The 21,319-nt window shown below is 45.7% G+C and overlaps 1 protein-coding gene across 3 annotated transcripts in view; it reads left to right on the top strand.

The window, feature by feature from the left end:
• grid2 (glutamate receptor, ionotropic, delta 2) overlaps positions 1 to 19,936 on the top strand; it is a 312,935-nt gene extending 292,999 nt beyond the window's left edge. The window contains exons 15-17 of one of the 3 annotated variants that reach the window (XR_007193537.1): positions 9,129 to 9,369; positions 14,016 to 15,976; positions 17,318 to 17,448. Coding sequence is in view for 2 of the 3 variants with exons in the window: in XM_048243391.1 (XP_048099348.1) it covers positions 9,129 to 9,369; positions 17,318 to 17,743 (667 nt within the window). In the remaining variant the exon portion in view is untranslated. Of the gene's footprint in view, positions 1 to 9,128; positions 9,370 to 14,015; positions 15,977 to 17,317 lie in introns of all 3 variants that reach the window. The other 2 variants (XM_048243392.1, XM_048243391.1) reach the window with 2 other exon arrangements.
• The last annotated feature ends 1,383 nt before the right edge of the window (positions 19,937 to 21,319 follow it).

Raw genomic sequence — 21,319 nt, 5'->3', positions numbered from 1 at the left:
GTTACTAGTCTGATAGCATATGCGCAACTGTGCGATTTTAATTATTATGATTATGAAACAAATGAATATCTAAGATTTGAGAGAAAAAGGATTCTGGTAAAAGGATCTGAGATTTGAGAGATGTATGATATTGTCAGATAGCAAATGCAGAAATTTGAGGCAGTTGCAACACTGATAAGATTATCTAATGTTTGAGGTCATCACTGGCTTTCCGTATTCAGAGATCTGAGGTAATAATGTTAGTGGTGTGCTACTGTATGCAGAGAGCTCAGGTGATTGCTATTCTGGTCAGGGTCCCAGCAGTAGAACAGTGGAGGAGTGGAGATGTGTAGTGAGTCATTGGAGAGGTTGATTTGAGGTTTTCCTCACACGTCTGGCTCCTATCGGCTAAAGGTTGTTTACCACTCGCTGGGCCCTCCGGATTAGAAAAGATGAAAAAGAATTGATCCTGTTTGACACTTTACTGAGTCCATCCTTACACACAAACACACAAGCACACACACACACACATGGAAACATAAATACCTCCTCAAATGTTTTTTTGCAAAAAATAGGGATGGAGAAATGAGAGGGAATTGTTCAAGACAAATTTGTATAAATCTGTTATTTAACATGAGACACGCAAAGGCCCATGCTCCCTATCTGTGAAGGACTCCAGAAAGTAAATTAGTTTGCTGCGGCAGTTTGGATCCTTGAAATCTTAAATCGAGTTTCTCATCCAGTTGCTTATCATATTAATGAAGCTGTGTGATGGAAGTTTAGAAGTGTTGACCCCATATTAATTTTCATCTATTAATATGTTGAACAAGTAGCCGGCAGAAGGCAGTGATGAAAATTGAGAGTGTCGAAGAGAGACAGAGAGATAAACAGACAGAGATTTTCCCTCAGTAATGCTTTAAATTGAACCTCCCTTAACTAAAGCATTAGTAAACATCAGCAGTCTGTGAATATCAGCATAAACCTGCATTGTGAGTTGCTTGCAAGTGGCGATGAGTACTATCGTGAATACTTTACTCCTGTTCAGTTGCATTTCATGAATGTTAGTATGAAGAGCTTTGATATAAACCACTCGTCCTCTTGGGGTCTACATTCAGACATTGCAGCTGTCAGGTGGCGAGTAGGGAGGCTGTCATGTCAGCTTGGAGGAGGCATGTCAGGTGCGGTCAGATCCACGCGGTTCTCTTAATGTCTTTAGCTCCAGCCGTAGGTTGTCAAGAGGGATGGAGATCCGCAACTCACTGCTAGAGTTTACTCCTCACTCACACTCAAGGTGTTCTCCTCTGGTCCTTAGACAGAGGAGAAAGTGCCAATACAAAAGTGATACACATTTACCTAGCCATGAGAATTGAGTCCCCCTTATTAGTGAGGGGAAGTGTGGTGTGATATGACACATACGACTATATAGGGCTTTTGGACTGATGATTATAATGATACTAAAATATTCCATATAAAACTATACAGCACTTTTTAATACCCAAGCTACAAAGTTACAAAGTGCTTTCAAAGTTACAAAGAGCGAGGGGGATATTTGACTTGGGTGTTGTTCTCCACACCCTTGACTCCATGCCTCTTGGCACATGCGCTATGCTGTAGTGTGCAGTGCACTTCAGTGGTAGAAGATTTAGACACTCGGTTTTTCTTGGATGTGTACTTAGCATCTTTGCATCCAAACAAACAGCCGTGAGGAGTCTGTTGGCAGCGTGTGCTATTCATAGACGACCAGAGTTTCATCACGCCAATGACAAATGCTTCTCCGTCAGATTTACGTGGGCAGCGGCATCCTGCAAATCAGGCCTTGGAGGAGTTATGTGTTAATATCTTTTTGCCTGAGCACTCAGTGCAATTAATTGGCACTGGTAGCAGGGTCAGAGTCTGTTGTGGGATTTAGTGGGTTTGAATGAAGCTTCGCCGCCACCGCCACGGAGGATTGATACTGTAAACAACGTCTGGAATGATGGAGAGCGACACGGCATTAGCATACGAGCTCGACGGGAGTCACTTTTTGCAGATCCATCAAGCGCTGAATGGCCCCACTGTCCAAACGTCGTCTGCCTTAATCTCAATAACAGTTTCCATAGGCATTCAGTAACATCTAATCCAGTGGATGCCTTTGTCTTCATTGTCAGAGAGAGAGAAAAAAACATCTAATCTGTGGACGTGTTGGTTTTTCTATTGTTGTTGTTTTTAAAGAAAATGTCAGTCTGCCCAGAGGAGGCTAATCTATGTAACATATTTCCCTTGGGTAGACAATCTCAATTGGGCTGGCATTTAAACACACTCACAGGAGACGAGTGTTAAATATCATGGGATTATGTCAAATCAGGGATCACATAATATTGGACTCGTGTATGGCACAGTGTCAGGTAATGGACTTTGTTGTGTGGTGATTAAAGTGACTGAGTGAGCAAAATTCCATCTGACATTTCTGTCAAGCCACGTTGAAAAGGACAGGGCAACGTGATAGGTCCCAGACTGAAGAGTCTAAATTCATTTTTGGACCGAGATGCCACCTCAACATTAGCCTCTGCTCAGCACCGTGTTTGTGTGCAGTGGATGTTCTGGCTAACGAATGAGCTTAATCTTTGCGCCTGAGTGTGAGCTTATGCAGGAAACTTGGCAGTCAGCTGAAGGTATGGTGTTTAAAATCCTCCTCCGCATATCCACCAAGGTAAATTACACTGTAATACAGGGAGATTTCTCTGTGTTTGTGTTTGTGTGTGTGTGTGTGTGTGTGTGTGTGTGTGTGTGTGTGTTTGTTTGTGTGTGTGTGTTTGTTTTGCGAGGTAGAGTGTTTGACTGAGATACAGCTGTCTCTCTGAATCAGGGTGATGTTTGGGGCGACTCTCAGATGTTATAATTTGTTTTGTCAGCCGAGAAAACTCCACCGTTTGTTTTTCCCCTCCTGGTCTTTATTTCCTGTCCCCATTTTTTTTTTCACTCTTATCAAGTAGTTTGTCTGCCACTGTCAGAGACATCTAATAACATGGGATCTTTTTTTTTTTTTTTTGCAGCTTGGTTGCTATGGCAACAGCTCCGATTGCAGCCTACCGTGGCCGCCACACACACAGACACACACACACAGACACACAGAGAGAGAGAGAGAGAGAGAGAGAGAGAGAGAGAGAGAGAGAGAGAGAGAGAGATCCCTGAAGGCGGATGGACGGACAGACAGACAGACAGGCTGGCAGGTTAGCCAACCATGGGACAGACAGCCTTCCAGGACTGACAGATTTATTTCAGTCTTGAGCAAAGAGAGAGCAAATATGTGATGTGCTACCAGTACGCCTCACAGCCTTTTGCGAAGATACTGAGTTCTTTCTCTCTTTCTCTCTTTCTCTCTTTCTTTCTCTTTCTCTTGTTTTTTTTCTTCCCTTTTTGTGCTCTCCTAAATGCTTTTCCTCCGTCTCTCTCTCTCCCATGACCTCCCTCTCATCTTTCTTGTCCCTCACTCTATCTCTCTCTCTCTCTCTCTCTCTCTCTCTCTCTCTCTCTCTCCTCTCTCTCTCTCTCTCTCTCTCTCCCATGACCTCCCTCTCTCTCTCTCTCTCTCTCTCTCTCTCTCTCTCTCTCTCTCCTCTCTCTCTCTCTCTCTCTGTCTCTCCCTCTCTCATTCTTATCTTCTGCCATGAGTGAAGCCGTGCTGAGCCGAAGCAGCTACAGCGGTTTGGACTTGAAGACCCACACGTCACGCAGAATCAAACCGAGACGGACTCTCCCGCTGACCACGGGCCAAGCACTCATGATTAGCCCCATGCAATTGCCCGCGGACCTCAGACAGCTCGCCTCACGTCTGTCCCTTTGATTTGTGACCTGACCAAGACTCAGGCTCGTCTGAGAGATGGGAGTAGAGGAGAGGAGCAGAAACACTGTTTTAGTATGCGGGCCATATGCTGTATGCAGTGCATACACAGACATGCCGCCTTAAAGTCAACAACAAGGAATGCTCTTTCTTACGCTGAAACGGCAACAGTGTTGAGGCAGTATGTGTGCACAAGCTTTAAAGAAATGCGTGTGTTTGTGTATTTCACACACATCCAACTTTTTGTGAGAACAGCTGAAGAAGAAGAAAAAAATGTTTGTGGCACTTTAAGCGGGTCGTGCTGTGCAGTGCTGTTTGACAAGTTCTTGTGTGAAAATACAGAGAATAGCAGGGTAGAGTTAGAGAAAGAGAGAGAGAGAGAGAGAGAGAGATCAAGACATCAAATAAGGGGGCAAGGGAGTCGGGGTGAGATGACAGATTGAGTAGTATGTGATTGAATAAGAACTCTATAGATGTCAAAGGGTCAGCCTTTAAACGCCAGCTTCTCTGAAAACCCCCTGTGGCGTCTAGTGCTGGCCCTCTCGCCAATGGTTCAAGTGAAGAGGTCACGCTAGACCGTGCAAGAAACACGCGGGCGCTTGTTCCGGCACCTTCCTTCTCTCGCTTGTCTCTTTATTTACCATGCCGCTTGTCACTCCCGCCGCCTCAGCCTGCGGAACCTCCCAGGCCGTCTTCCTCAAGGGCGAATCGGGGTGTTGATTCTTTCCGAGGACACCGGGGTGTTAGCTCATGTGGCGGACGGCAGGCTCAATTTGTCTTGAGCGGCGGGGTGTTAATTCATTAAGTACAAAGGGTGTTAATTTGTCGAAGACCAGCTGTTTTAGAGAGACAACTGGCAAGGTCACTCCTGCGCCTCTCGATGCAAACATCTTCCCCCTGAGAGTCTCGCCAGCCTGCTGGGGCCGCCTGAACGGCTCTGGCGCCAATTTGTGGAGTCGTAAAGCAAAGACGTCAGCGAGACACGGCCCTGCCCATTGACGTTAGGGCCCCATGTGTTATCAGCGCCGTCGAAACGCAAGAGATCAATAAGAGCCCAGATCTTTCGCCGAAGAAAAACTACAAAATGGCCGCAGTAAGTTAACAAGGAGGTATATTTTGTGAGCCGCCTGACCGCTGAAAAGACCTTCCCCCCAGTGTCTGTCCCCCCCTTTTAAATGATTAGTTATCGCCCCCGCCGCAGTTGTATCGAATGGATTTCCACTTGAGAGGGAGTCCTGACAGAGCGCGAGGAGTGGGAGATGTATATAATTTGACAGGGAAGTGTCTCTTTTGTGCTCTACCTGTGATTTACGACTGCGAGCCCGGGCCGAGACTCGGAGCAAATGGTGGTGGTGGAGAGACAAGCCTGTGTGGCGGCATTCATCTTTGCTGTCGTTATTTGCCACCGCAACCCCCCTTCCCCATCGGATCTTTCTCTCCTCTCCTTCAGCAGGTCCACAAAGGCAGAAGCAGCGGGCGGGCCTCCTTTGATGGGAGGTTAGGGAAAGGAAAAAAGGCTACCGATGATGGCTTCCTCCATCTTCCTCTCAAAATGAGCTCATTAGCTCACGGCTTAACACGAGGCCTGCGGTGGAGGCTGTGAAGCCATCACTCCCGGGGCTTGGGCACAGTGCCAGGCCAATTTTGCGGGTCACGTCAGCCTGACAGTCGCTCTGACAGCAATACACTATCCAGTAGCCGGGGTCAGGTGTGGAGATCATTTAGAATGATAGAACATAGCGGGGCATAATGTGTTGGCATTCGCCTGCATGGATCTTATTACATTTAGTCATTTAGTCGTTTAGCCCACGATTTGTATCCAAAGTGACTTGCTAGTAAGGTACATTACACACAAACAGCCAATCGAGGGGAAAAAAATAGGAGCCCTTGAACTCAACTGTTGGGTAGCTGTGAGGAAACTGAGGGAGGTGCAGAGTAGCAGGAATGAGAGTGAAGAACAGATAACTATCAATGCACAATTTTATTTTTTTATTTGTTTTTTACAATTTGTATGCACATTCCACAAATTCTGGCATCACTGAATAGTGATTTTGAAGTATCCTGGTTGTGTTTGCGCATGTAAACATCATATTTCAATTTTAGCATTTTGAGAAATCCCGTTATGCTAGCTGGAGGACTCCGAAAGAAACCGGAAAACTGTTCCATATATAGCCTACATTATGGCCTACACCTTATCCTGGTTTTCATGCAAATGCATGAAGAATAATAATACTAATACAACTTCATTGTTGGTAACCAGGATACAAGTATCCATCACGCATGCAGGGATACTAATAACCAGGTTTCTCTGTGTTCATGTAAACACCATGTCCTGAATAAAGATTCATAACCGGGATACTGAAGTGCATGTAAATGCAGTCATAGTTTAAACTGACTTCCTCTAGAAGCTAGTGCCTGCATTTTGGAGTTTATTGAAATAGTTGGGAGAACCAAGGTGAGAAGTGACATTCAAAAACGCTGCTGAAAATAAAATCACAAACTGTCACAGTCCGTCACAGTACACAACCAGCCAAGCATGGAATAAACACTTCTCCCAACTTCCCACACATACACCTACAAGTGTAGCCAAGTGCACAAGAAGTTTCCAGACTTTATTTGCATCTTCTCTGACTCATTTTAGTAGGGTACGACAAGTTGGCAACCATCATAATGAGAGAGGTACATCGGGAAGAAAACGAGCAATCACAGCAACAAAATACTCCCTGACAATCTTATTAGTTTTCCTTATTCAAATGGCGCGTTGGTTACAGATTACTCAGAATGTCAATAGTTCCAAAGTTTCAGTAATTGAGTTTGGTGCGCGTGTCACATCACTTAATTATGTTTCGGAAATGATGTACGATTATGAATGTTAAGTCACACTCTGATTGTTTCCTTTTTCTGTTTCTGCGAGCACCCACCGCTCCTACATCAGAGAAAGGCGTTGTTATTTTGAATCCCCCATTTGCTGAAAATAATGGATGAATTTTCTCTGATTTTCTCCTACGGATTTCTTCTCCCCCTCGCTCGTTTCACACCTTATAATTCATTAGCCCTTTTAGTCGCCCCTTATCTGTGCTAACTTCATTTGTTTCTGAGAGGGAGTCACATGCAACAACAGCATCTGCCATCTTTGACAGCTTCATTCTGACTCTGCAGTAGTGGTGCACTGGCAAATATGAATTGAATTAAAGGTCTGTATTGACGACGAGAGTGTTGGAATCCACTGGAATAGTGAATGTGAAAGCGTGACATTGAACCACTTATTGCAAGGATGGATTTTCTCTACAAAGGTACATGTAATTGACCTTTCTGTTTCCGTCCAATTTCCAGTTGGAATTACCTTGTTTTGCTCATGGCAAGGCATTTATTGAAACAGTTTCCAAAAAACCCTGTAGTCAACTATAGGAGCCAGACTATCAATGAACGTAATTTGTTTGTTGGGACTGAGCTTGCAGCTCACCCAGGTCTATTTTGAATTCTACAGATAACTATGTATTTTGCAATGCTGCCATTTCAATGTATGAAGTATTTTAATTGGATGAGCAGGAGGATATGAATGAATAGTGGTTTGGTTTGCCACATGTGTCCGATAGGCCTATAACTGCAATGTTGTTAATTATTGACATAGATAATGAGCCATGTCAGAGCCAACGGCTGTCAATAACAGTGCATTAATAACAAACCGTTAACGAGGCACAAACGCCCCATGGCTTTTTGGGAAATGACCCCAACAGCATAGAGCAGCTGTCACTGATCGGGATAATGAGATGGTATATTGAACGACTGACAGGTTTCCTCCCTTTATCTCCAATGGGGTCCTGTGAATGTCACCCTACAAGTAGCCAATTTGGTGAACACCGTATTTTTTTTCCCGGGAAATGAATGTCAGCCCCATGGACATGCTAGCACCACTTCTCTCATGCTGCCCATGGTCAACCACTGACTGCTGCTTAAAGGGAAACATATAAATTGATTTAATAATAGGATTCTTGGAATAAAGATGTACAAGATAGGCTAATGCAAACATTATCATCAAAGGACATCGGCCCAGCAGCCACATGGCTAGCTCACCAAAGCCAGCCGGTCTCTGCAGATCTATGCAGCTTTTCAACATGATGAAGCTGACAGTGAAATGCCTTATCACACGCTGCCATATTGGGATCTAATGTTTATGAATATGTTTTATGAATGATCAAAGCAGTGGGGGTCTCTCACCAGGAATTCAGGAAACATTTCAGGCACTTAGACAAAATTCACTTCTGAGGCTTTCAGCCAACCTAGGGTGCAATCCTTCGAAATCACAGTGTGACAAGCATAGTAAAATCGTAGTCAGTCTCTCTTTCTCTCTCTTTCTCTCTCTCTCTCTCTCTCTCTCTCTCTCTCTGTTAACATGGCTATTGCACATCAACGTTTTTGCTCTCTCTGTCCTCTCCTCCTGCTTGTTCCTGTTCCTCCAGTCAGATTCCCAGGCCAACCAGCCACAATGTGTGTGTCTCAGGCTTCCAGCCAGCTAGTTAGTCAGTAAATATTCACATTTGGCCCCCTGATGGTCTGTTCACTCCTTGTTATATTTCACTCTTTTACGGCGCGGTAGCAAGGCCTCCAAATCAATCCATGCAGTCAGTCACTGAAAGTAGGCCCCATAAACCTTTGATTCTTAATCCTATCATAATTCATTTGGCTTAGATGGGGTCATTACAGCTGTTATAAACGATGTTCAGCACAACAAAGTGCAGTCATTTTGTTAACCCAAAGGCTGCATGCATGTCTGTAACTGGGTAAACAGTGCCCTCTAGTGTTGTGAAGTGTACTTGTTTACAAAGTGGTGAGCCAACATGCAGTAACCCTGCCGTTGACATCTTGTGGTGGGGGGTTTGTACCGAATGACCCGCTATTTTTCAGCAGTCACCATGCCAGCAAAACACAAAGGCTGATTTCAAAGAAAACATTTGTTTCCTTGCAGGAGACACACAGTATGCAGTCTCTTGGAATAGTGTCTTTGTTCAGACAGATGAGCCTGAAAGGTAACTGTGGCAGGATAGACACGGCTATCAAATGATTCAAACAGGTTTTTTTTTTTTTTTTAGATTATGGAAACTTCAATGGTTTGCCAAGGCTTTGATAACTTCATTAGCTGAGTAACTCTGACACTAATAGGATTACCTTAATACTGTGGTAGCTCCAATTAAACAGGTATTAGTCTGTCTACATATGAGTTAATGAATAAATGAACAAAGCCTTATCTTCCCCATGGTCTGAATATTTGAAAAAGAAGACATCTCCCCTGTGTCTGTCTGTCTGTCCCCTCTCCGCATGCTGTCGCTAGGATTCTGGAGCTGCAGCAGAACGGGGACATGGACATTCTGAAGCTGAAGTGGTGGCCGCGGGATGGGCCGTGCGACATGCAAGGGGCGATGGGCGGACAGCAGCGGGGGAGCGCGCTGGACATCCACAGCTTCGCCGGGGTCTTCTGTGTGCTGGCCGCCGGCGTGGTGCTCTCGTGCCTCATTGCCATGGTGGAGACCTGGTGGAGCCGGCGCAAGGGCTCCAGGGTGCCCTCCAAGGAGGTGAGTGAGGAGGTGGGGGAGTGGGGGTGGGTGGAGATGGGTGGATGTTTTGGGGAGGTTAGTGGGTGCAGGGAGTGGATGGATGTGTTGGGGGGTTGAGTGAGAAAGTAGGTTTGTGTGTGTGTGTGTGTGTGTGTGTGTGTGGTGTGGTGGTGTCGGAGTTTGTGGATGGGGGCGTGTGGTTGGTGGTTGGTAGATGGGTATTTGGGAGTGGGAATGTGTTGATATGTGGAAGGTGGAGGGTATGTGGATGAGAGGGAGTGGGAGGGTGGAGGCGAGTGGTTGGGAGGTGGGTTGTGCTGTCTAGATGGCTGGGTGGTGCAGGGAGGTGGTGGAGAGTCTGGCACCACTGTGGAAGCCCCCGAGAGAAATGAGGAAGAAATAGAAGATGTCAGATGATAGACAGTCTGCTGTTTATGAGACGATTGGAGGGAGAGGCAATTGATTTGAATGAATACAAATGGAACGTAAAAAGGATTTTAAAAGAAAGAAATCACATCCAAAGTCTGGGCCCACCCACATGATTAAAATTCTTGCCAAGCATTTTGTAGGGGTATTTGAACATTCAGCTGACAGAGCCATAAATACAAGTGTTAAAACCTCATATAATGTATGAGGAAATAGTTGCCATAAAATCTATGACAGGGTCCTACTGCATGATAAATGTTGTATTATTATGAATACATTATTATAGTGCAAATCAGAACAAAACTGGAACCATAAACAGCATCGGTATCCAAATATTCTGGTGGAGATTTTACAGAAATAGCAGTAGTTATATTCCAGTGCAGTTTACTGGCAGGGCAGTTCATCAACTCAGCAGTTCATGAAGAATTCACAGTGCTACCCAATGCACATATTAATTGTGGAATTATATAGCAGTCTATCAAAAATTTAATTCCACATTAAGACATGACTTTACCCACAGATTTAGGCACTCATACTTTCATTGCGAAATGTCGTCGTCACTATTAGATTTATGGGAAGTAGAAGGTGGCAGAGCAGAAGGTCAGTCAGCTCATATAATTTATCCCCGAGGTAATTTGTGATAACAGAACAAACGTCGAATCATTAGTCAGCCATGATGCCGAAACTCCCTCTAGGACCCCCAGGTGTCATTTCTTTCTCTCTGCCCTTTTGATCAGCTTCATGCCCTTTTGATCAGCTTCATGCCCTTTTGATCAGCTTCATGCCCTTAGATCAGCTTCATGCCCTTAGATCAGCTTCATGCCCTTTTGATCAGCTTCATGCCCTTAGATCAGCTTCATGCCCTTTTGATCAGCTTCATGCCCTTAGATCAGCTTCATGCCCTTAGATCAGCTTCATGCCCTTAGATCAGCTGGGAGCTCCGGGAGAGCAAATATAATAAGGTAGCGCGACGAGGAGCCAAAACGACTTTTCATCCTCAATAGAGAAAAAACAAATAACACAGAGGCAGAGAAAGTGGGGGGGGGGGGGACACACAACAAGGGCCCAACCTTGAAGTAGCGTTTGATCATGGAGCAAGGCATTGTCTCTGCTCCTTCTCTTCCCCCTCTCTCTCTCTCTCTCTCTCTCTCTCTCTCTCTCCTTCTCTCTCTCTCTCTGTCCCTCCCTCTCTCCCTTGCACAAGCCCCCCTGCAATCAGACCAGCTTTCATCTGTCAGTGTGACCAGCTCGCCTGCCGTCAACGACACCCGCCTACAAAGAGCCACAGCAGCATCCCCTCCCGCCCCCCTCCCACACACACATACACACACATACACACACACACACACACACACACACACACACACACACACACACACACACACACACACACACACACACACACACACACACACACACACACACACACACACACACACACACACACACACACACACACACACACACACACACACACACACACACACACACACACACACACACACACACACACACACACACACACACACACACCTATACGGCATCTTCATTGCCACACACAGGACCCTCACTCCCCCATGCAGAAAAGAGGGACGGGGTATGGTCCCTCTACACGACATGTGTGGGGCTGCAAGGCAAACACCTTTGATGGTTTTCACTACAAGCAGATTTGCCCACTGAATTTCAAGATCTCAGTATGTAATCGATAACGTCTGCCCTCATGTCATTATCTGACTGTTCCGTCACTGGACAATGACATGAAACACTGGCTTTGGCTCATTCTGCTAATTCATCAATGGCCGCCAAAGCCTTTGAGGAGCATAGCTGCGAAATATTGATCAGGGCAGAGAGGAAAGCACAGAAAGATACATTGGTATGCCCACACATGCTTATGCATTGTTGGCATCCAATTGTATTGGGCCTATATAAAGTAGACCTCTGCTCTGATTTGGCACAAGTTATACCAGCTTTCTACATCATGAATCACTGAAACAGTGGGAATTTAACTTAGCGCATGCATTTCATTTGGGGATTTCACTGAAGGGTGCTTATCATGTTGTTTTTTCACCTCCTCAACCCACTCCGCTGTATTGCTGTATATAAACACACATGTTGTTTTTCATTATCGTGAGTGATGTTAAGTGAAAGGGTGTTTTGCATGGGTCAGTGCATGCATCAGTTGGCCACTCTCAGACCTCCAACCTGTGGAGGCTAACCCACGCTGGGCTCAGGCCAGCCTGACCGAAGCCTCCGGAAAACCTCAGGCTTGGCTGGAGTTTGGTGGAAAAACAAGCACACACACTGACACACACACACACACACACACACACACACACACACAAACATATACACACAGTCACTCACAGAGACACACAAACACACGCAGTCACTCACCAACACTTGGTGCTGCATAAACTCAGAGTGAGAGAGGAAAGAAAAAAAATCATTGTGAGCGTTAAAAAGGACTCATCTGAAGTCTCCCAGCGTGTTTGAAAGTGCCGGAGGTGCTATCGCCTCCGTTTGTCGATGCCTCTCGAACATGCCCGCTGGCGGGCTGAGCTGATGGCTGAGCCTGTGTTCATCCCCTGCCCCTTTATTTCCACATCTCTCATCATTTTTTTTTTTTTTTAGTTTTTTTATTTATCTTGTTTTTTTCTTCGTCTTTTTCATTCTGAGCCTCTCAAATATTTGCTTTCTGCTCACACCCAGTAGCATGGCACAGCTTGTTCTCTGCTTTCCCTGGAAAAAATTCCTCCACCTCGAATCTCCCCCGTGCATCGACCCCCATCCCCCATGCCCCCCGACCTCCCGCCTACTCCTATCAAACAAACCTCTAACTTCTGAAGACATCCAACACTAACAAAAGAAATGACTGACCTGTGTTTAAGTGTCTCTGTCTCCCTATCGCACAGTACACAGTTGCACATGCATACTAACACACTAACACACAGACATTAGTGTTTCTCACCATGTTAGCTTGTGTGTGTTGTCTTTGTGACACCCTGTGCACATGTGGTCAGTGTTTGCTCATCCCTATCGACCTCACCTTTTGTGTGATGTCACTGTCGCTGCTTTTGTTGTTGTTGTTGTTGTTGTTGTTGTTGTTGTTGTTGTTGTTGTTGTTGTCGTTGATGATGTTGTTGCTTTTGGTGTGGAGTGATGCGATATGACAGGGCATCACAGCGAGTTCCTCCGCATGTCAGATCACTGCCCCACACTTCCCGCCTCTCCTTGGAGGAGCTCGAACTGCGGTGTGACCTCGCCACCTGCCAGGGCCCTGGCCATGTCCCCGTGCCTCGTCACGGTGCACCGAGAGAGAGAGAGAGGGAATGAGAGAGAGGTGCACCGAGAGAGAGAGAGAGGGAATGAGAGAGAGGTGCACCGAGAGAGAGAGAGGGAATGAGAGAGTGAGCGAGTGCATGCTGTTCCGGCCCTGTGCCGCAGGGCATGGAGTTGTCGCTCCCACTCCTGTTCCACAAGAGCGGAACAGATCGAGAGAAACAAAAGATGACAAAATATGATTTTTTTTTTCTCCACTTTGCAGATCTTCTGCTGTGTCATTTGCTACTGAGATTGTTTAGAGACCAGTTGGTCCTCTGGTGACTAACACACCTAACGTGAGTGTGTGTGTGTGTGTGTGTATATGTGAGGGCTAGCTCACATGTTTCTTTCAGAGGAGAGACCACTGGGCTCTACACAATGTCCATGTTTGATCATTGCTCTGACCTCAAACTTGTTTGATTCCTGTCAAAAGTCATGTCTGATTTCCTTGTCACTGGCTGAACGACCTTTTTTTCATTTCCTTTGTTTTGTTTTGTTTTGTTTTGTAGATAAGTACTCTGTGTTGAGGGTTAAAGCAGGCGTGGGAGAACAATGCAAAATGCCATTTTTACATCTCACCCTTCCAGGTATCTGGCTCCTCGGACATTAAAACGAAAAAAACCTCTGTGTGCTGACTGTTGTCTTTTCTATTCATCCTTGCCTCTCCACACTTCTCCCCTCCCTCTTCTCCATCCTCCTCTTCGTCTGCCTGCTTCATCTCTCTGTCTGTCCGACTGTCTGCCTTCCCCTCCCTCCCTTTCTCTCACTTTCTTTCTCCCCCACCCTCTCTCTCTCTCTCTTCCTCTATCTCTCCCTCTCTCTCTCTCTCTGTCTCTCTCTCTCTCTCTTTCTCTCTTATGGACACACTAACACTAACGCATCCATCCGTCACATTTTGATCACGCATCGTGTAACAGACGCAGTCTGAGGGGCCGACCGTTAGGCAGGAGGAGACGTGTCTCCACGAGAAGCCGAACGACATCACGCTGGCGCTCCGCAGCGCCCCCAACCACCACCACCACCACCTCCACCACCACCACCTCTCCCCTGCATGCTGCTCAGGGCCGCTGGACTCCAGCCTCCGACACACGTTCGCTCTCCCCCCTCGGTCTATCTTCTGCCAACAATGAATTTTTATCCTCCTCCACCTCCTCTTCCTCCACCTCCTCTTCCCTCCCCCTTTCCTACTGCCTGCCCCCCCCCCCCCTTTTCCCTTCACCACGACCACCGCAAAATGGGAAAAAAAAAACACCTGGCACCTCTCTCTGCACCTCCACCCGCCGCCACCACCCCCAACCTCAACTCCACCGCAGGCTGCAGCCACTCAACCCACTCACTCACTGCCCAGACTTGAAATTACACTTGGCATGAGAGCAAGTGGCCTTTACGCTAGCGGTAGCAGTAGTAGCAGTAGCAGTAGCAGCGCTCCCGACTCAACTCCCGTTCCAACTGTTAGTCGGCCGAGACCGGAGCTTGGAACCGGCACCGCTTGAGTCCGGCGTCCAAACTCTGAAGCCTGGGGCAGGGACTGGGCTGGAGCAGGAGGCTTGGCTAGCGTGGGCTAATGAAGACACTATCAGGGGACAGGTGGAGTGTGTTTAAGTGGCAGCGCTAGCCAATTACAGCAGCTCAGTCAGCCAAAACTGCACTGATGAGACGGACTAGCGGTGGCCAGGGAGACCCTTTAAAAAGCTAATAGAAGCTTATCCACATATCTGAAGCTCTTGAAAACAAACCGAGAGGAATCCGACTAGACTCACTGTGACAAGTACAACCTTAAAGCAAACTGGTGACGGGATTAAATTCAGTAGTGGACACACACACACACAAGCACACGCACACACACTAATGGTCTGTGGGTGTATATAATTTCATTCATGTAGCAGGGAGTTATTGATGTCAGTGGCTCTGTTCACTTGTGGTTTCACAGCAAGGCTCAGCGGAGAGATCTTTACAGAGGACTGTGAAGTGCCTAATATGCTGTTTACAACTCTCATCAGGGTGAAGTTGCAAAATGGCCTTTTTAGTGAATGTGATGGTGCTCTGGGAAAGACCCTTTCCCCCATTTTGCTCATGGCCTGTACCTACCCAGTCAGCTTCAAGACAGCGCTCTCCACTGTACATTTCCATAAGCATTCATTGCGGACTGTTCATCATTGTTATGTTGGTGGGTTGGTCGGACAGCTGCTTACGGCTAGCACTCTCTGCATATCACTCTCTGACATGGGGAAAGAACGCCAAACCACCAGCCGCTCCTGATGTCTGATGTCATTTTAACAGCATTGTCCACAGCTGAGCGGCTCTCCTCATGTGCAATGAACTCTCTGCTGCTCGCTGACTGTCTCTCTTGCTTTCCCTCAACCCCCCCCTCTCTTGTCTCTCTCCCTATCCACCTCACGGCCCCCTCTATGCCCAAATCTGCCCGTCTGCCAACCTCCCAATCCACCACCTCCACACACACACACACACACACACACACACACGCTTCTCTGTGCTTGTGTGGTGTTCACGCCGAGCCAGGTCTCCGCCAACGCCACCAACACCAACAGCACCTCCCTCCAGCTCCCCCTCCCCTCCTCGGTCAATCCTGTGCTCTCGGAGAGGGAGCGGGTGACCGTGGACGCCACCTCCGCCACGCACTGCTGGCACAGTTCGGGGCCCTCCCCACTGGTCGTGGTGGCACTACACCCAATCAGTGCCAACTCCACTCAGGGGATGGAGAACGCACTTTAACCCCTACCCCTACCCCCACCCGACCCCAACCCCCAACCCCCCAGCAACCACCCTTTACCCCCCTCTTTGTTCTTCTCCACAAATGGAACACCAGTGCACTTACTGAGCTGAGCTCGTCTTTGGCACAAGCATTCCGCAGCCCTCCGTGAGTGTAAATATATAAATATATATGTATAATATACATAGCATATCATTTTATCTGTATAGAGTGCTCAGCAACTCTTGTGAGTACCCACTTAATATTGACCACAGTAGAAAGCTGGTCTGAATAATTTAAGGGGACATTAAGGTCGCCCCATTTGTCCCAAACTAAATGAGTATCTTTAATTTTTCATATGCCAATATTGGTATTCATTTTTCTATACTTGGACTGATGCATACAGAAGGCATTTTGGTTCTGGGACAGAGTTTCCATTCCAAATTGAAAAGTCACTGTTTAGGAAAACTTTGGAGACGGACCTGTTAAAAAACACAAAGTGCCTGGTCAGCATCTTATTTGTGTGCAGTGTTACCCGTTAGCACACAAAACTTTATTACTTTCCCCAGTCACTTTGGAGTAATGAGATCCAGCGATCCACACTAGAGATTAAGTCAGTCTCCATGGATGTGTACTCTGTCTTAGTATCTCATTATACTGTGCAGAGGAGGCATGTAGGTGTAATTACCCCAACTGTACCCTTCTAGTCTCAGACAGTGGGTCCCTGAAACCCGTTCCTTCAGCCGTCACCCTGGTAGAAATGTGTCTGTTTGTGTGTTCACCTCACTACAGCTTAGTGTGTTGCTCTTTGTGCCCCCCACCCCACCTCCTCCTCTCCTTGCGTCCCTCTCTCCTTCTCCCTCTGCTCCCCTCCACACCTCCACACACATCCCCAACACTCTCACCCCCCTCGCCCGGACCACCACTCTCTCATCTCGCTCGCTCCTCTGTCTCCTCCGTCCATGGAACTCTCGTTCTCCCACCCGGCCACCCACCCACCCCACCTGCCTCTGTCCTCTCTCCTCCATCTTGCTCTTTGCTGTGCTTCCCTCTCCACCCGTGCTCTCTCCATCCATTGTCTCCATTCACCCGCTGCTGTGGCGTTTGTCTTCTCCTCATCGCTGTTGTTGTTATAACAACCTGCACTCCCATTTTTCCGCACCTCTTCCCGAATGTCTGATTCATCGTGTAAACCGCCACACTCTCACCTCTCACCCCCGCGCCTTGTCCTCCTGTGTTAAACTCACACACACACAACACACACACACACACACACATACACACACACCCTCTCGCCTCACTTTATTTCCCGACCTTTTGACCCTTTTACTCCTCTAACAACCCTCACTCCCTCCTTCTTCTTCTCTCCTCTCCTCTCCTGTTTTCCCTTCTCTGTCTCTTTTTTTTTCCTCTTTTCCTTCCTTCTTCTCTCTTCTTCTTCTTCTTCTTCTGTCTCTCTTCCCCCCTTCCCACACCACCTCTTCTCTCCCTTTCTATTTCCTTTCGCAGGACGACAAAGAGATCGACCTGGAACACCTTCACCACAGGGTTAACAGCTTGTGCACGGAGGACGACAGCCCCCACAAGCAGTTCTCCACCTCCTCTATCGACCTGACGCCGCTGGACATGGACTCCATGCCTGCCGCCCGCCAGGCCCTCGAGCAGATCAGCGACTTCCGCAACACACACATCACCACCACCACCTTCATCCCCGAGCAGATCCAGACCCTCAGCCGCAGCCTCTCGGCCAAGACCGGCGGCGGCTTCGCCTACGGCTCCGTGCAGGACCACCGGACTGGAACCTTCCGACAGCGCGCCCCCAACGGAGGATTCTTCCGCAGCCCCATAAAGACCATGTCGGCCATCCCATACCAGCCCACCCCGCAACCCAACTTCGGCTATGGCAACGACCCAGACAGGGGCACGTCCATATGAGCTCGGCCACGGAGGAGGGGAGAGCAGCAAAACCTTCACAAAAAAAATCAAGGAAAAAAAAAAGGAAAAAAGATTATGTGTACATACAGAATCTTTTTATGTTGTTTCGGTTTCAAAAATGTTGGCTTTTGTTTTTTGTTTGTTTTTGGCCTTGAACAGTGGTCGGCGTGAAAGAGAGTGTGTCCTGCTGAACTCACCAAACCTAAGAGGAAGGTGTTCGGTGTTGTTGTCGTTTGTTTGTGGTTGTCAGGAAGATCTCTGCTGTAACAGGGAATGACTGACTTTTCTTTTTTGTTGTTACTAAGCATTTCAAGAACGCTTTTTTTGTGAGGATTAAAAAATGAGACTAAAGATTATGAAAGACTAACGGAATCACCCAGGATCAGGACAATTGTGGTAAACAAAGACAGTGGGAACTTCTTTTTGTTGATGTTTTTCAAACAACATGAAAAAAAAAACACTTGAGGCTCCCTTTCAAAGATCTGTCATTTCTGTTTCAGTGTGTTTTGACGAGCGCCACGCTCAGTAACTTTCAACTAATACCTCCAGACCGAGGTGTCGATTCAACTCTGTGTGGCGTTCCTTTGACCCGGCTGCCCTATTGACCTCTAGGCAGGGTCCCGTCTTGAAGCTCGTGAGACTCCATTGATTACCAATGTACTGCACCAATGCTCACAGACTAGAGGAGGCCTGTGATCCTGGTGTGTTCTCACCTACGCTGTGACGTCTAGCCAAACGCAAGACGCTGTGATTAAAAAAAAAATAATAGTAAATAAAATAAAAACGCTTTGAGACAAAGACTCTCATCTATAGAAAAAAAACAGACAGAGAAACAATTCAAGTGACATCTAACAGAGAATACAGTTTAAGGCTGTTATGTGTCTTTTATTGACTTTGTTTTAAGTATAACAAATCTTAAAGCGTGGAATGTGTTTTTGTTTTTTTTTGGTCAGAGAGATAAAACTATGATGAAAAAAGATGAAATTATAATAATTGTTCTGAGCTGTCTATTTTTTATTTTCTTCTCCACTTTGGAAAACTGCTTGAGTGCCATTGTCTTTCTTCAGTTTGCATCATAAAGTCACCCTAAGGTTGTTTTCCTGTGTCTTTATGATTTTTTTTGTAGTCATACCAGGGCTCGACAAACAAGCATTTTGTACAATTGTTTTGTTTTTTCGTATTATTTTGTTGTTTTTTTGTTGTTTATTTTAAGTGCCACCAGCTAGCTGCTGTGTTCAGATTGATGTGTTGAGTTTGCATCATGGCGAGACTTTTCCAACGCATTAGTCAGACTAGGCCTTACAGAGGGAGGGCTTTACCTGTCCAGCATCAGTCCTCATCCCAGTTGCATTGCCACCCGAGAAGAAGGTCTCGGAGGTCACGTGAAATCTTTTTCTGACTCATTTCGTACATTGTTAAGGGATTATACTATTTGTCAAACTTTTTTAAAAGTGCTAATTTTCTCAACAAGTTCATCCAGCTGTGGTGAGGAAAAAAAAATAAACCTTTTTTTTTGCGGAAATGGCAAAATCCCACCTTTTCACTAACACTGTATTAATATTTAATATTTACTAATGTTAGTTGTTTAGACAGAGCTTTGAGTTCATTATCTTCGGACTAAATTGCAGATGTTGTACGTAGAGAACAGCGGCAGTGTTTGATGCAAGCCTTCTAGATGTAATTTTCTCGAGCTATGGCTATCGAATGACAATAGGAATCAAAGTTTATTTAGTATAAATTTTACATTTTTATTTAGTATAAATAAAGAACCATTTTAAAAAATGTATATTTTACATGCGGATGATTTTTTTATGGATAAAAGAGATGTATATCATAAGAGCCTAGCATTCAGTTAGCTGTCATTGCACTCTCATTTCTCCACAAATCCCTCTGACCCCTCCTCATTCTGACCGCATTTCCATTTTATTTGCTTCATTTAAAAATAAGGAGGCAAGTTCTTTCCGGAAAAAGAAGCATGCAGCACTTGCCATGCCTGTAACATTTTTAATTTCATACATAGTATGTACAGGATTACTTGATCATTTTCAACTGATTATAATGTACAGTATTTAATATAGGCCTATTTTGTTGTATGTGTTGCATATTATTCAAAACGGAACAAACTGAGGCCTCTGTTACAAGTGGCAAAGCTTTCTGTGTATAATTTGTCTAATAAACATGTTTTCTACAGTGGTATGTATTCTTGGTCTTTGATTTGCTTTTTCTTGTTTTGTGCTCATTCTAAGATCAACTATCTGCCATTGTTTTCTTTTTAAACTGGATTGTTTGTAGGCTCACCATTTCTGTGAACAATAGCAGACTGGTGACCACTAGAGGCACCAGTGAACCTCCAGAGACTCCATGTTTTTCACAATATCTTGGAAAGGGGGCCAGTAGAGTCCTCAGAACTGTCATCGTAAGGAAGACCCACACATCAAATGGGAAGGAATAAATAGTGTGTGTGTGTGTATGTGAGGGTGAACTTGGACCCACTGTGGACCATAGAGCATGTGCACCCCCCGCAGTGCAAGAAGTCATTGGTATGGCACTCAAAGCACATACTCAACTGCAGTGACAGACGAAGCACATACTCAATAGCTCAGTACATGTTATCGTTATTTATCATGTATTTGACTCCTTTGTACTTATTACCACTTTTAGAGAGAAAAGCGTAGTAACATTTACTTCCTTGCTACTTTCCTAATCTTTACACTTGCAGTTGAATTATTTTTAAAGTCATAATTGCTCTTTGAATTTCATTTGCCAGGGAGTATCCAGACCCACTTGTTTTTGGATACGTAAAACCCAAAAGCATTACCATGTGTATGAATATTGTGCTAGTAAAACATACACCCATATGTGCATATTTGCTTTTCTCTGAATGAAGAGCCATAAAAAAAAAATTGTATTCAGTTCTCTTCTTCTCTGCCCTTAGCGGATTGGTTCAGTGTAATGACTGTAAATGGTCAGTAGGTGGCAACAACAAACACAGCATTGGAGTGCATTTCACCTCAGAAAACCCCACTGTCTTTAGTGAATCAGCTTCTCAAATATCCTGCAGTGTCATCCTCAAACAGTGGCGGAGTAGGAGTAAGAGTTAAGATAAGCATACTAAATTAAACAGCACTCTGTTGCCAGTCAGCAAAGATCAACAGAGCGACTAGTCAGCCCTGGTTGCTCACAGTGACAACACACACAGTACAGTCATGGCAAACCCTGCACATTTATAGTTTTCATCGCCATTCTCATAACATCTTTAAGAATTGTTATACCACTACTTGTAACAATGTGATATGAGACCACATTTAAAGTCATGATTTAATTTAGCAATGTTCTTTTGATGTGTACCCCACAATGATTTGTGGTTAATCCCACTGAATAATTTGCATTTAAGACATTTAAATGTTTTAACAGCAATTGGTCATATTTGAAAGCTTAAGCTCTCAGTGGTAAAACTGTATTGTGTTGTCCAATTACGCTCAATCTGCACTGAATTGGACTCTGGCATGTGTGATTAGATCTCCTACACTTACTGGTCCATCAAGTTTGGCACACATACACTCCTCATGCTTTCAA

This window comes from Alosa alosa, chromosome 5 (genome assembly GCF_017589495.1).
Source record: "Alosa alosa isolate M-15738 ecotype Scorff River chromosome 5, AALO_Geno_1.1, whole genome shotgun sequence".
In the NCBI taxonomy this organism is placed as follows: domain Eukaryota; kingdom Metazoa; phylum Chordata; class Actinopteri; order Clupeiformes; family Clupeidae; genus Alosa; species Alosa alosa.
This window is presented reverse-complemented; position numbering and strand designations above follow the sequence as displayed.